At 39.7% G+C, this 17,126-nt stretch overlaps 1 protein-coding gene across 1 annotated transcript; it reads left to right on the top strand.

Moving 5' to 3' along the window:
- The first annotated feature begins 1,924 nt into the window (after positions 1-1,924).
- On the top strand, positions 1,925-14,500 carry LOC139445686 (mitochondrial carnitine/acylcarnitine carrier protein-like). Its single transcript, XM_071226876.1, has 8 exons — positions 1,925-2,280; positions 3,155-3,247; positions 5,023-5,150; positions 6,471-6,561; positions 6,978-7,171; positions 9,893-10,002; positions 11,264-11,385; positions 11,839-14,500. The coding sequence occupies exons 1-8, from the start codon at positions 2,197-2,199 to the stop codon at positions 11,890-11,892; spliced, it is 876 nt and encodes a 291-aa protein (XP_071082977.1). The 5' UTR covers positions 1,925-2,196; the 3' UTR covers positions 11,893-14,500.
- The last annotated feature ends 2,626 nt before the right edge of the window (positions 14,501-17,126 follow it).

The raw sequence follows: 17,126 nt of genomic DNA on the forward strand, positions 1-17,126 counted from the left end.
ACAAATTAATATTATGACACCTCGTCCAATTAAACATATATAGTTGTCTATATTCTTAATCAGAGAAGCATAACCATTTTGTCTGAATGGAGTCCCAAATTAATAACTCTTTCCATTAAGCAACTACTGCCAATTATTGTATTTATTGATTGATGCAGCACTGGAAGTGTATTATGCAGCACGGGAAATGTAGGAAATATATATATATATAAAGCACAGTAAAGTTCTAACTCTCAGGCACAATATAGTAATAATCAAATAAGTGGAGTAAGATTGAACACAGTTTTAATTGGCTAGCGCTTTCAACTCGTACCACGTACGGTTCTTATCAGGCCATAACTGAATAACGGACATATTTAATATTCCACTTATTTAATTATTATATTTTCTATGCAGAGCGGTACATGATATGATATGCATGCATTATCGGTAGAGACAAATTAATATTATGACAGCTCGTCCAATTAAACATAAATAGTTGTCTATTCTTAATCAGAGAAGCATAAACATTTTGTCTGAATGGAGACCCAAATCAATAACATTTTCCATTAAGCAACTACTGCCAATTATTGTATTTATTAATTGATGCAGCACGGGAAATGTAGGTTGTTGTGAATGTATTTATGCATTAATGCATTAAGTGTAAAACTGTAAATAGGGCTATCAATGAATAAAAATATACCCAAAATTATTCGTTTGCTAACAGTGGTGAAAAAATGAACGGTTTGACCTAAAATGTGTTAATGGTGAAAATGAATAGACTGTTTGATGGTGCTCACTAAATAAATAGTTTGTTTGATACAGCTGAAGGAAATAGCTTTTTAACCCACAAACGCAAACGAACATTTAATGGATGCTCATTCAATAACTTCACACGTGTTCGTCAATGGATCCGATAAGCGAGTGAGTTAACATTTAACGTCGCATCGGCATAGCGACGGATCCGGTAAGAACAGGTATACACACATTACGTGTTTTTAAACTAAATGTTAAGATAAACCAAACGAAATCCATTATTCTGCTATAAATGCAAGTACAGTAAACCACGGCTATAACGAACACGCTTATAACGAACTGACGGATATAACGAACTCACTTTTTAGTCCCGACTATTTGCTGTAGTTATGCTGTATATATGCTTATAACGAATTACGGTTATAACGAACTAAAATTAGTAGTCCCTTTGAGTTCGTTATAACCGTAGTTTACAGTATATACGTAATATCTTTCTTAAATATGACGTAAATTTGGAATATTACTTTCTCGTTCTGTGTGATAATCATATATCTTTTAGTAAAATAAAGTTGCACGTTGTACTGACCTAAAACACTTTCTTAAAACATTACTGCAGGTGACAAAATTCTACAAGGCGACAACGGTCAATGTCGTGTGAAGTGGGTCACGTGTTACTCGCTGTGAATGGTGAGTACATTGTAAGTATTATCTGGTAATGGAAAGTTACCATTCCTGAAATCGGTAATACAAACGCTAGTTTCCCTAATTACTTCTTGTGCCATGTGCGATTCTATCAAATTCCACGTAAATTATACGCATAATAATTGTCAGTCTGTGAAACTGAATGACTGAATTATAACGATAATTTAAGATATTTTTTGTGCGGGTCATTTTTAACATTTCTATCTATTAGCACGAAATGGCAAAGAACATATAATTCCTTCTAAGGCCCTTTGACAATTATTTATCATCCGAAGTGATACATATAGTTGTGCTGAGTATCGAACCTTTTCACTAGCCAATCAACATTTTACACTCATGTTACAAATTATTGAAGTGATAAGAGCTCATAGATGGAACAGTATTTGACGCCGGTCTATGGATATGTACAGATGCGTTTGCGTATCCGTCTAACAGTACCAGTTAAGAACACCGTGTTTCAAGAACGACAACTCTTGCAGAGGGCAGATAACTGTAAACTGTCTCCCAAACCGGCTTGCATTTCTCTTGAGCAGGCGAGCAGAACTGGTTCTCAGCATCGGTCAAGTCACATGTTCGGACATAACGCATAAACCCCAAACCAGTCGTCCGTGACTTGCATAATCAACGAGAGGCTAAAGTTCACTTGCCTTGCTTCACTACTGCAACGCCAGAAAGATCGGAGAAAGCACAGTTCTGTTGCGGAGTTTACAGTAGTGGTATTTAACATTTCGTGAGTTTGAGGCCAACAGATAGGACAACATGGAAAGCGTAAAGAACTTTGTGGCTGGTGGAGTTGGAGGAGTATGCTGTGTTGCAACTGGCCATCCCCTAGACACCATCAAGGTTTGTATGTGCAAGTGTAACATCCTAATGGATATGTTTGCCCGTTGGACTTTGGACTCTACAGATGTCAGCTGTCTGTTGTACTCGACATTGCCAAAGATATAATTTTGTCTCAAAAAAGTACAGTTAAGATCTCACATTGGTTAAAAAAGAGAGAGCCAAAAGCAACAACAAAAATAATTGAAACATTGTTTCATTTAAACGTGAAATGGAACTTTATTGTTTTTTTAATATAAATATGTTTTATAAATTTCATATCTGTTTTAAGCAAACATACAGCAGTTATTAGGGCTTGGATGGGTACTGAGTAGGACCGGGGTACCCACAGGACTACCAGGACCCGTGGTTAGTCAAGTGATATATTGTTTCATGACAAAAATTCACTGTATAACTACAGGGTTACCTGACAATTTTAAGTCTCTAATGTTCCCATTTCTTCATGACTATGAACACGTTCCTTCTGAATTATATATGTTTGAACAAAGATAAACTTCAGTCAACTTCAGTGTATGCATGACCACATCGTTTTCTACGTGTATCTAAATGCATTCTGCCAGGGATACTGTCAAACGATTGCCAATCGGACATTTTGTACCTATCTCTTGACACCAACAGCGGGTACCCGGGTAGGGTCGAATGATAGGGGTGTGGGTACCCGGGTAATAAATTTGGACACGTCCCAGCCTTTGCAGTGATACTCATGTTTGAGGTTGATGTCACTCCATTGAAAAGTCAAGCAGCACACTTTTAACAGAGTAGCGTTATGCCATTTCAGAAAATGGTACATTTGTTCATGATCAATTTGCACACCTAAACAGACTGAAATCCACAATGACCCTTCAGATTATAATTGATCAATGATTATTTTTTGCAGGTGCGACTTCAGACGATGCCAAAACCTGAACCAGGACAGTCTCCATTATACAAGGGCACATTTGACTGTGCCATGAAGACTATTAGGCAAGAGGTCAGTTTGCGACTTTAGCCCCTTGTGCGTCCAGTGAAATTCTGTTTAGTAAGCTCACGACCAGTCCTTGGAGTACTTAAATATCTATGTATAATCACATTTAAGAACATATTCTGAAAAAGATGCAAACAGCCATGACTGTTTGCTCAGTCGAGGTGTTTGAAGTACCTTAATCACTGTCACACTCATGGACTGGACTTTGGACTCACTGACTATTTTAATGCTGTACAGCAGGGTTCGAAGGTCTGTGGGGTTTGCTGCCATGTTATTTTAATCAAGGGACCCCATGAATTATAAACTTTGACATAAGAAATATGACAAAGACTTCTTCATTTCCATCCTTAATTTTAAAACTGGTACTCATTCATGTTTCAATTCAAACAAGAATTATTTTTCTTTAATAAGAATAAGGCATCACACAACATTTGTAATTTTTTTCCTGTTGATACAGTGGTCACCCAGGAACCCCTATTTTAATGCCTGGGCCCACAAAACTTATTACCGAGAGTCATGTCAACATATTTTCGCTTTGATGGAGGTATAGACGTAAAAACGTATGTGCATACAGTGTAAATCTGCGGTTGATATCAGCAACATTGTTCAGAGCAGTAATGCAACACAAGCCCGGCCCATTCCATTATCAACCAATCAAGAAACAGTAGTCTGATAGTAACCTTCCCGAGACGAGGGTGTTAACTCAGTGATTTTGACACAAAAAGCTGTATACAGGTCAATGACTTGGACCCAAGAAATGTAATAAGTCAGTGGCAAAAGTCAATAAGTCACTTAAACAAAGATGCTGGATGCACTAAAATTTCGAAGTTAAATCAGTACTTTTAAAAAATCGGGCATATCTTCCACACACCCGGCTACCTGCGGGGTCTTGGAGCAATACTGCCATCAACTTCACCCCCCATCCCCCAGACACAAGGACAACTGAGTCTCGATTGGCACTATACTTTATGAGAGCATTAAAATTGATGGCTCCAAATTGATACCCTAAGTGGAATAATCCTTACTATTTACTATTTAATCATGAAATTATGACAGGTGTGATGCCTTGCTTAGCATTTCTATCGGTCAAAAGTCCGACAACTTAAACAAACCATCGGTCAAATAGAAAGTTTATCGGTCTATGACCGGTGACCGAGGGCCATCTGAAACCCTGTAACTGACTTATAAAAGTCCAGTTTCAACCCCTTCCGAACTAGTCTGGATCTTTCAGGCTTGATCCTAGTGCCACCACCACTACATGTTTACGAATTATGTCCCTTCTATATCCCTCCTAGTGTCCAATCAAATGAACCGGATGTCTATTTTGTTACAAGATTTTGATTGGGCTGTGCATAGACTCGTTGCTCCAGACAAAGTTTAACTCGGAAATTCCAGCCTAGTTCGGCATGGGTGGAAAGTGGACTTTTATAGTCAGTTAACTCCCTTGCCTCGGGAAGATTTCTGAGAGTGGGCATGGCCGGTTCCCATTGGGTAACAATGTCTTGCTTGTTTAGCCAGTCAAATGCCAAGGAATTGGTTGCAATTTGTTTATATACATATATATAAATCCCACCTGAACATGTAAGTTGAATGCATGATGTAGCCAACATGGCAAGGTTTATATTTATAGGGGGCCCTAACTTCCACATCAAACCTGAAGGACCCTGACAATTCTAACACTGCAGACACAAACTTTGACTTGTGATTAATATACAGATGCATCCTGTAATATAAATAACAAATAAGCTGTATGTATTTGTACAAGAGTTCAACATTGGCAGGGCGTCCTGGGCCTGTATAAGGGCATGGCAGCTCCCATCACGGGTGTGGCACCGATCTTTGCCATATGCTTCTATGGATATGGCGTGGGGAAGACTTTGCAACAGAAGACTCCAAACCAGGAACTATCGTGAGTTCTTTACATTTGTAATATGAAAATGACCTATAATAATATGCTTTTGATAACTCACCATTTGAATATCTAATGGGGTCGTCACACCATGACGTTCTGGTCAGCGTTCTATGACGTTGGTAGTCGCCCATGGTCGCTGGGATAGCACCAGAAGAGCGTTGTGTGAATGCTAGTGAACGTCGGTGATCGGCGGAGAACGCTGTTCCGGAAAAAAAGTTTTGAACATGCACAAAAGTTCTCACTGAGACCAGCGTTCTTCAATGTTTAATTTTAAAAGCTGAAGAACGTTTAAGAACGTTCGTGGAACGTTTTACTAACATTCGCCGAGCGTTGCACGCGTTCGGCTATCATTAGTCAGTCGTTACTCTAGCGTTACTTGGTTGTTACTAATCGTTTGCTTTGCATTGAACGACTCACTGGCGACCTGTCAACGACCGCTGAACGGTCCCCTAGGGCACCGTAAAAATAACACGCCAGCAAGAGGCTATTCTGTCGTTATTCACACGTTAGTCACACGCTTAACGCGCTCGTCTAACGTTGACAAATCGTTCGTCGTGCGCCAGTGGCACATTAGCACCCGCTAATGGTTTTCAGGGGTATCTTACTTGGTCGCTGTTACACGCTTCTCGTGCGTTAGAAACACGCTAGTCATGCGTTAGGCACACGTTAAACACACGCCAGATGTGTCATCCTCATTCTAGTACGCTAAAAATTTGAACGATTGAAATGTTCAGAGAACGTTGACCAGAACGTCATGGTCCGATTAGAAAGTAACGCTAGCCTGGGGCTAGTACAAATTCTTGTGGGCTGGTACAATTTCCAACTTTCCCCATTGTTTTAACATTACAGGGTTATTTCATCTTTACCTAAGAGAGTAAAGAATTTGAGTTTGGTTCTAACCCTGTTCTCACAAAGTGACAATAAGCAACTCCAGTATGTATAACAAGGGCAATGGTGGCCCAGCCGTCTAAGGCGCAGCGATTCACTGTGAACAGTTGCATCCCTTGGGCACGCCAGAAACATGATTGTGGGTTAGAATCCCGGTTCGCCCCCATTATGTTTCTAGGTTTGTCAGCACCATACCTGTGCTCATGGGTTTCACCAAAGTGGTAAGTGTCTGAGACCTGCATCACTTCAGGCTTTCCTCCCACATGACACGCCGTGATATAACTGGAATACCGGTAATGTTAAAAACGGCGTTAAAACCCACCTCACTCACTCACTCTTTCTTTGGTTTTGTTCATCAGGCGATGTCATTTTTGTATACACGAAATCATGGTGTGAATTATTATGTAGTTGAATATTGTCTCTATACAGGCACATTCAGACATTCAATGCTGGTATGTTGGCTGGCGTGATGACCACTGTCATCATGGCGCCGGGGGAGCGAATCAAGTGTCTGCTGCAGGTATGTCATGTACAACAAATGTTTGAATTCTCTCATTTATAATCCATTTGTTAGTGTGGTGTTACACTTGAGTTGCTATTTAATAAACTCAATGGGGCGGTCGGGTAGCCTAAGACTCGGGTTCGATTCCTGACATGGGTACAATGTGTGAAGCCCATTTCTGGTGTCCCCCGCCTTGATATTGGTGGAATATTGCTAAAAGTGGTGTAAAACCATAATCACTCACTAATATACTCAACAATACTAGAATTCTAGACTTGCACAAAATGGAGAATTTGAGTTTTTTTTAGCGATTTATACATTAAAAGTTTATATGTTTTAAAGAAATCCTATTAGAAAATCCAAAACAAATTACAATTTCTATTCCTGCATTACAATATGGAGACATGACTGCGGTTGTCCCGTGTGTTAAACAGATCCAGCACGCACAAGGCGGCGAGGCCAAGTACAAGGGCCCCATCGACTGTATGAAGCAGATTTACAGGGAGTCTGGGATCAGGGGCGTATACCGCGGCACTTTCGCCACGCTCTGCAGGGACGTGCCCGCTACTGGCATGTACTTCATGAGCTATGAGTGGCTGAAGAGGGTGCTCACGCCAGAGGGAAAGACGTAAGTCTAGACAGGCAGGTTCTTTGTAAACAATAAACAAGTCTTCTCGTCACTAAAACTTGGGGCTGGCTTACACCAGAGAGAAAGACTTAAGTGGGTAAACTTGGGGTCAGGTGTTCTGTAAACAGTAAACAAATCATCTTGTCACTGAAACCTTAAGAGCTGGTTTTCACCTAAGAGAAAGACTGAAGTTAGAGAAAAGTGGAAAAGTGTGTTCAGGGTTAGAAATTGGCACTAGTCCTGTAGTCCTTGCCAAACTGCCCAATAGTTAAGTATTGGAGAAAACACGCTTACGAGGTTTTGGTAGAAAGAGCATGCCCTGGGGGTCGGGAAAAACCACGGGGGCTTAATAGGTTTTACTTTGAAATAGGTTTTAATGCCTATAGAAAGAACTCTCTTACTTAATAGAGATCCCAATGAATAGGTTTATAAGGTATCATAAGAACTATTAGAAATTTGCCATTTTAGGGGGGGTCTTATATATGTTATCATCATAAGGATTAGTTGAAAATAATGTTAGTTTCTACCACTGGTGTTTGGTAAGCAGTAAACGAACTACCTTGTTGTCACCTCTTAAGCATAATGACCTGATTAACACCTGGCTTGTCATAGAAGGATTTAGGCTTTGTAAGAAAAGAATCAATAAGTTCATTACATGAATACAGTGTTGAATGTTGTTCGTTAGATGTAAGAGCCCTGATATCTTTTTCAACATGAATAAAAAGTAAGAGGTGATAAATGGTTCATCTCCATTGGTGGGGAAGAAAAGAGCTGTTCGTATGATAGAACTCTCCATGCTATAAGTAACATGATAAGTTCGGTATTTCTTTCTGGTGGGCCTGTCACAACTGAGTGAGGGAGAAAGCGGGGATGGGGTGTGTGTCACAGGTAGCCCGGTTGTTTAGGGAGCCACAATTTGCGTCCCTTGGGCTCAGCCATCTTCACGAGGCAAGCGTGTCCACTAGCCTATATCAAAGCCTAGTTTCTACCCTTGCCACATGAAGGCCACTTTTCTTCGCTCGACCCTGGCGCCACATCACATAGATCACGAGTTGTGCCTCTTGTAATGAAAACACGATATCCAATCAGATCGCTGTTCTCATCTTGTATACCTTCACAAAGATGGCAACTACCATAGGCGACGACCTAGTGGGTCAGGTAACGAAAACATGCGCGATTTCATCCCTGAATCCACACTTTCAATCATCTGCCAATGACCTGACAAGTCTTTATGAAACTGGGAGTAATGCAATGAATGTCAGTCAGGATGTAATGTTGAGTGAATTGTTTTATTTGGACAGTTGTAGGTTTTACCTTAGATGGTTTGTATATTTTGATATGAAAATGGTTAATTGGATACGAAACAGTTTCTGTAAGACTGCTGACGTAACTGGTTCAAGATTTGTGAAACCTTGATGTCTCTACTTTCTGGATTCCATAACATAACTAGTAAAGTTCAACAGATCACAATCTTTATAACAGTCATCACAGATTCCATATCACCGTATTTGACATGATAAGCGCCCAGGGCGATCTCAAAATTAGAAATAGGCGGCTCTTATTAGAATATTATTTTGGTGAAAAACAACAGAGTTGAAAGATCGTAAATTTTGTGGTTTATGCTGACAGCCTGAAATGTTTATATATGACAGATATATTTTTCCAGAATTTAATTTCCGATGATCACGGATGCAAATGACACATGTATTATACACAAATAAATAAGTCTTGTGTACATTGATCAATCGGAAGGGTTGCTAACTGGGATTGTTCAGTAGCCAATATATTAACAAATATCGCCGTAGCGCTTATTAGAGCGGAGCGCATATTACGTCGCATACGGTATGCAAAGTCTCTGTGGTGTTTTGGGTTAGAATTGGTCCCCAACAATATATACTGGTCGTGAGAGGCTTGGAGATTTGGGTGATTCTGTGTCATCATACCCCCGACGTTGTGGATCATTGCTTACAATACCACTCATCTGGTCCGGATTTGTTTATTTACAGGCCACTGTCATATAGCTGGTATATTGCTGAGTGTGGCGTTAAACAACAAACAAACAATTGTGCAAAGTTTTTCCAGGAAAATTTGCAAAGCAACAAAGTGTTTTCCTAGTTTTGGGGGTGTAATAATGATCTGAAGCAGTGCAGATGGATGGAGTAACTATGGTAACGTTCCTTTAAAACATCCGAAGCTTGTCATCACTGTTATCAGTACATCGTGCATGTTCTCAGTGTTCCTGTTTACCGGTAATTACCAGTTTTTTACCGGCAAAATTAGGCTTGGACCGGTAATTCATGTGACTGCCAGTCCCTGTGGACTGGCAAATAAGGTAACATCGGTGATATTCATATAAGTACATTTTTCAAACAAAAGGGTTTCCTTTTGTCTATTTTTAGGTTAGATATCCGTTTGTAGCGACTTCATCTCGAAATATTAAAAAACAAAGAGCAAATTGTGACTGAAGTTTGTGTGAATGATGTAAAGATCTAACTAAGTTACTTCAGAGATGACATCTTTGCACTGAACATGAAGTCGAAAGAATTAAAACCAAATAATTTTCATAGTTTATTTTTATTTGTTGAAAGTTGGGACTGGCAAAAATTAGGGGTGGACTGGTAATTTTTAGAGTTGCCAGTCTACAAGGACTGGCAGTTTCAAAAGCCAGCGGGAACTCTGGTTGTGAGTATTGTGACTGATGTGTGGTGCTTGTGTCTTCAGTACAAGTGACCTGGGTGCAGCTAGACTGCTGTTTGCCGGTGGAATGGCGGGGATTGCAAACTGGATGGTGGCCATGCCGCAAGATGTGCTCAAGTCCAGGTTCCAGACAGGTATAGTGTTCTGTCTTCCCCACTCTTGGACTGAGTAGAACCTGGGAGGAGGTGGAGTCTGGTAGTGACAGTGGTGTTCAAGGGTTCAGTGGTTTGAATATGTGAAAACATTGTTAATGTCGCCGTCATGATGTTGCTGGAGTATTACTAACATCAACATCAAACCATACAATGATACATACCTAATTAAAGGAATGTCCTTCTACATATGTATCATGATGACAATTATAGGAATGTCCTGCTACAATATGTGCGGGGGGCACAGGTGGCCCAGTCGTCTAAGGCGCCGCGATTCGCTGTGCAGAGTTGCGTCCCTTGGGCATGCCAGAAACCTATGATTGTGGGTTTGAATCCCGGTTCGCCCTGATTATGTTTCTAGGTTTGTCAGCACCATGCCTGTGGTTTCAGGGAAGTGTTAATCGTCTGAGACCTGCATCACTTCGGGCTTTCCTCCCACATTAAGCTGACACGCCATGATATAACTGGAATAGTGTTAAAAGCGACGTTAAACCCAACTCATTCACTCACTCATTCACTGCTACAGTATGTATCACGATCAAAATTTAAGGAATGTCACGTTACAATATGTATCACGTTTACATTTATAGGAATGTCCCGCTACAATATGTATCACGATCACAATTATAGGAATGTCATAATACAATATGTATCACGATCACAATTATAGGAATGTCATAATACAATATGTATCACGATCACAATTATAGGAATGTCACAATACAATATGTATCAAGATAACATCTATAGGAATGTCAATACAATATGTATCAGGATCACAATTATAGGAATGTCACAATACAATATGTATCAGGATCACAATTATAGGAATGTGCCGCTACAATATGTATCAGGATCACATTTATAGGAATGTCACAATACAGTATGTATCATGATCACAATTATAGGAATGTCTCGCTACAATATCTATCACGATCACAATTATAGGAATGTCCCGCTACAATATGTATCACGATCACAATTATAGGAATGTCTCGCTACAATATGTATCACGATCACAATTATAGGAATGTCCCGCTACAATATGTATCAGGATCACAGTTATAGGAATGTCACAATACAATATGTCTGGTGATATATCTTGAGTTATTTAAAAAATATGCAGCTTATCTGGAGCTCTGTATAAGTGGATCTTTCCACTGACTTGACTATTGGTCTCCATATAAATATCTGTGAATTTGTGTTGATTGACTTGAGTTTCACTGGCCTGCCTGTCTCGCAGCTCCCCACGGTATGTACAACGGGATCCGGGATGTGTTCCGACACATGGTCAAGGAGGAAGGCGTCCTGGCTCTCTACAAGGGCTTCACCCCCGTCTTGATCAGGGCATTCCCAGCTAATGCTGTAAGTTAGACATTATTGACTATTGTTGAGAGTTTCACCCCGGTTAGAATTGGTAGCCAGTAGCTATGCTTGTTCGAGGTAACTAAATGGACAAGATGATCAAGCTCAGTTGATTGTGTGTCATTGTTCCCTGAATGTTGCTCTTCAGATCAATCACTAGTTTGCCTGGTCCAGTCATGATTATTTGCTGTCATATAGCTGGAATATTGCTGAGTCTGCTTAAACAACGACAGAATTTTGCTAATTTCATCAACTAACAAAAAATTATGATCAAATAAAAAAAATGATAACATTCTTGGCAATCTACTGGGAATGGCTTGACTATTGCTATATCACTGACGAACCATATTAATTCACTCACTCTTCAGAATTCTCATTGTGGATATTCTACAGTCATTATTCTCTATGGAAAGGGAAATGAATCGTTCTGACACAAAAACTCTTCTATTTCAGATGTGTTTCTTTGGTTTTGAGAAGGCGATGCAGTTCCTGAACTACATGTTTTGATGCTGCGGAGAGCTAGAGATGTGTGATGTCCCGTATGCCAGTTCCTCCTCCTCACATCTCAGGGCCCTCATTCTTTGATGTCATGCTCAGAACCTTGTCGCCATGTGTCTGTCACAGACTTCACTGTGCCCTAGTCTTCCTGAGGCAAGCGTGTCCACTAGCCTATATGATGGCCTAGTTTCTACCCTTGCCACATCAAGGCCACTTTTTTTGGCTCGATCCTGGCGCCACGTCGCGTAGATCACAAGTTGTGCCCCTTGTAAGGAAAACACAATCAGATCGCTGTTCTTATCTCGTATAGCTTCACAAAGATGGCGACTACCATCGGCGACGACCTAGTCGATCAGATAACGAAAACATTTGTGGTTTCATCCCTGACACAAACACATAGGCAATCGTTAGTCATTTGGGGGGAACATATTTGTTTCATCAAAGACAGGCAGCGGTAAATCACTTTCATACGAAGGTGTACCAGTCGTGGATGTTGACTTTGTGAAACATTCTCTGATTGGACTATCGATATGTGAGATAGTCCAATCATATTTAGCACAGGAAAGTGGGCTTGATGTGGCAGGGTTTGAAACAAGACTTTCATAAAAAGCCAGTGGATGCTCTTGTCTCGGGAAGATGTTCAACTTGATTTCCTTTCACAAACGCCCATACTACACATCTTCAAGTTTACAGGCAATTGTAAATGGACATTTCTGTTGTGTTATGAATATTCAGTTTTTGAACATTTCTTCTCCAGGCAAGTCTTGCCTCACTGTGATATGGTTAGTGTTTAGCATATGGTTATGTTATAGCCTGTCTTGGGGCGGTAGAGTAGCCTAGTGGTTGAAGCGTTTGCTTGCACTCAGAAGATCCAAGTTCAATTCCCCACATGGTTAAAATTGCTGGAATATTACTTAGTGGCATAAAATCATACTCACTCACTAGCATGTCTAAAGGGAGGTAAATAATGATTACCGGTACTATGTCTTAATGGAATGTGGCAGAAGATTTGAATTTTTTTTCTATTTATAATCTGAAAACACCTAAAATTCATTTCTTCGTTGATAACTGAAGCTGTTTGATCAGCAGAATAGTGAAAAGAAACTCTCTCATATTGTTCAATTAAATATTGATCAACTTAATATTTAAATAACTTCTTTGATAGGCATTTAGAGGTTGGAGTACTAAAAAAGGATAGGATTTATGGAAGAACAACTTCTTTATTACAATTAAGAGCGATATAGGTCATCACTTGCGTGATAATGGTGTAAGAACCTACACTGAAATGTCTCTTAATTGTAATAAACATGTTGTTCATCCATGAATTCTATCCTTACTTTATATCTAAATGTGGTACCCATTTTGCGAAGTCAAATAGCAAATAGTGTGGGATGGAGACAAACAGATACCTGTCTACATATTCATATGCAGTGACAAGTCCAGAAGATTACGGGATCCAGTCCCTCTCTGGAAGATTTGTCTACAAACAGATTGCAGCACCCACTCCCATTCATCTAACAGTTCGGGGCGGTCGGGTAGCCTAGTGGTTAAAGCGTTCGCTCGTCACGCCGAAGACCCGGGTTCGATTCCGGACATGGGTACAATGTGTGAAGCCCATTTGTGGTGTCCCCCGCCGTGATATTGCTGGAATATTGCTAAAAGCGGCGTAAAACCTCACTCACTCACTCACTCATCTAACAGTTCATTTGTGTTTGGTATGGCTAACAATGTCGTGTGAGTGAGAGCTGATTATCTTTCAAGTGAAAAGAATGGTTCAGTGGTGTATTGCAAGTTGTTTCTGATCTCTTTCAACCTTTTTATTTTGATCAGATTTCGACCTGAAATTCAATGGATGGTCGAAAAAATATTTTCAACTTCAAGATTGGCACTGCTTCTAATGAACGAAAAACAGAAGAGTTTTAACATGTCAAGAAACTGAAAGATAATTGATTGGGTTTTTTTAGAATAAAGATTTTGTACATGATATTTAAAATGTTAACTAACAGCAGTGATTTTCCCATTTCACGTAATTGTTAAACAGGGTCGGCCGAAATGAATTTCTCAAAAATCATCTTAATATGTTTACAATTTCAGATTCTTTTTGGTCAGTGGGTCTACTAAATATAGTTATAAGGCCCCATGTTGCATATTATTCACAAATATTCAGCACCTATATTTTACACAGTATTATCTGTGTGTCGTTTGTATGTTGTATAGTAGGACTGCGCTGTAGTATCTGATTTTTGTGTATGGTGGAGAAGTGGACGTGTGAAAGGAATTATTACATTGTATCTGTTCAAGCAGCGTTTGACTGTGGAGAGAATTCTTATTGATATATTGTCAAGTCCATCCAATAATCCACAGAATAAAAAATATGTGTACATTTTATTAAACATGAACTTCAGTCAAGCATGCAGAAGTTTGATGAAAATAAAGATTTTCACATAACTGATGTGTATTGACCTGTTGTGTTAAAAACTGATTAGAGAATGTGTTAGTATTAAAGGGTCTGATTCCTTAGTTGAAAAATCTGGCAAGATTCTGAGAAATTGTGTCAGATAAAGTTGTTTTTATATTGTTAAGGCCAAAAAAGCCAAAGTTTTGTTTCAGGTAACAAAACCCCTAAACCACCCCCCCCATCCCCAGAACCATTGTTTCATTTGCTGCCCAAATGTGTGACCACAGCTGCAGACAGCTGTCAAAAAACCACTTTTCAGCGTTAGGAAAAAAATCAGATGTTTCTGCAGTTTATCGTTGCTGTAGCGATTTTGACTTACAAACATTGCAACGACCATCAGTCCTAAATGAGCCATCTGTGTTAAACATCATTATAAAAATATTAAATACAAAAATTAAAAAAAAATACCAACACAGATCAGTTACCTGAAACAAGTATCAATTTTTTTGTCCTTAAGAAATCAAATGGCTGCTCTGTACTCCATGTGTATCTGGCAGAGACTGTGATACAGATGCAAGACATCTTGTGAAGGTGCTGATTCTTGTCATGCAGCTTGTTCAGCAGATTCATTCCTGTAATAACTTCCCTTATAGGGAGCCATTCCCACCTAGCATTGGTCCAAAGTAACCTATGCTTGTTGTAAGAAGAGTAGAGGGCACGGGTGGCCCAGTCGTCTAAGGCGCCGCAATTTGCTGTGCAGAGTTGTGTCCCTTGGGCACGCCAGAAACCTATGATTGTGGGTTTGAATCCCGGTTAGCCCCGATTATGTTTCTAGGTTTGTCAGCACCATACCCGTGCTCGTGGGTTTCACCAAAGTGGTAAACGTCTGAGACCTGCATCACTTTGGGCTTTCCTCCCACATTAATCTGACATGCCGTGATATAACTGGAATTATGTTAAAAGCGGCGTTAAACCCAACTCACTCACTCACAGTAAGAAGAGTCTGTACAAATGTGACAGGTTGGGATGTCGTGGCAACCACTGATGTTGAGTGCAGACGTGTTGCTCATGCTTTCAATCACTGGTTTACGTGGTCCAGTCTTGATTATTTAAAGGCTGCTGTGATATAGCTGGAATACTGCTGACTTCTTACTAACCTACACCTACTGTGCTGATTCTGTTCATGTTTTCAGTATAGCCGCATGCTTGTGGACATGTAGTCAAATCTGAAGACTCGGGTGCTAGTTCGTAGCCATCTTTCCGAGGCAAAGGCATTGACCGACTGTAAAAGTCCAGTTTTCACCCTTGCCGAACTAGGCTGGAATTTCCAGGCTTGATTGTAGTGCCGCCAGTGGCTATGACGAGTTCAAATACTACTATGTTCCTTCTATGTTCCTTCTATGTTCCTCCTATTGATCAATCAGATTCCTTCTCTCATATCACTTGCATTTGCTTCAAACAAAATGGGGGCACCAAGTCAAGACAATCTGATCTATAATCAAGATGTTAATTGTAATAAAAAATGGTTCTTACCCCGCGAAGTGCATCAAATCACTTGAGCACCTTGATTAAAAACATGAAAAGATTTGCAAACTATCTGTTGACGCCATGCTCTGCAAATCCTGCAGGTGACTGAAATCTACACGTTGAAATCCATGTTAACAAACCAGAGTCCTGGTTCATAACGCGATTTTGATTGGACTATGCATGGAGTCATAAGTCCAGCCAAACTGTAAATCTGGAATTCCAGCCTAGTTCGGCAAGGGTGGAAACTGGACATTTATTGTCAGTTATTGCCCTTGCTTCGGGGTGATGGTTCTTGACATGTTGCCTGTCATCCATTGTCATAAACAGTGTATATTCTTAACTTCTTCCAAACTACGCTGAAATTTTGTTCAAATAGTCCTGTGTTTATCAACATATTTGAAAAGATTTGTAATCCTATAAATAGTTCGCAGTTTGACTTGATCCTGATAAATTAAGCTCAACACCAGAATAGATATGTTTCTGAAAATGTGTTACAATATCTATGCAGAAATGGAGTGTGTTTCTTTAATAATTAAAATTAAATATTTTCTTGAGAAATGGATTGTATCGGTATCAACTCTACTGGTATATTTGCTAATGAAATCAGGTGAGCTAACATCGAACAGGGTGAGTTCCATCGCCCTGTGCAATCAACTGAGCCTTGTTCCAGAAAGGGATCTTAGCGCTATGGTCATTGTAAGTCTATGTTTAAAGGATGAGAATTACAATCACCTTAGCGCTAAGATCGCTTTGTGTTTCAATACCTTTCTTATATATTTACCAGTGCCTTTAAATTGTTACTTTTCATGAAACATTGATTTCAGCGAAATTATAATTCATAGCAAAAGTCCTCCTCAGTTATAAGTATATTGTGTCTCTATTCTATCGTCATTAAAACCTTGGACCCACTTATTATCAAAGCATTGTTTTGAGTCTGAATGACATGTTGCTAAATATAGCCATCCAATTAAATTACACCCATGTATGCAAAATTGATTTGGAAACTTACTGATTCAAAGAGCTTCTTTGAGAGGCATTTAGAAGTTGGAGTACTAAGTAAGGATAACATAGCATCACTTGCTTTATAACAGTGTTAGAATCTACACCGAAACGTCGCTCCTTATTGTAATGACGAGGTTGTTAATCCATATATCTTATCCTTACTTAGATAACGAAGAGGTTGAGATAGTGACGACACCTCGCAAATGAAGCTATGGTAACGAAGGGGTCCAGGGTCTTAATGGGAGACACAAGGCTAGTAAAACCTTTCTTAAATGTATGGGTGGAGAGAGAGTACATGTATTTTGTCTTTTTAGTT

Source organism: Haliotis cracherodii, unplaced genomic scaffold (genome assembly GCF_022045235.1).
Source record: "Haliotis cracherodii isolate W230 unplaced genomic scaffold, xgHalCrac1.p SCAF_6, whole genome shotgun sequence".
In the NCBI taxonomy this organism is placed as follows: domain Eukaryota; kingdom Metazoa; phylum Mollusca; class Gastropoda; order Lepetellida; family Haliotidae; genus Haliotis; species Haliotis cracherodii.

What these genes read in the sequence shown, in the direction of transcription:
- LOC139445686 (XM_071226876.1), top strand. Translation starts at nt 2,197, where the DNA reads ATGGAAAGCGTAAAGAACTTTGTGGCTGGTGGAGTTGGAGGAGTATGC. An exon ending in ATCCCCTAGACACCATCAAG is followed by an intron (nt 2,281 to 3,154) that starts GTTTGTATGTGC and finishes TATTTTTTGCAG; the next exon opens with GTGCGACTTCAGACGATGCC. An exon ending in GAATCAAGTGTCTGCTGCAG is followed by an intron (nt 6,562 to 6,977) that starts GTATGTCATGTA and finishes TGTGTTAAACAG; the next exon opens with ATCCAGCACGCACAAGGCGG.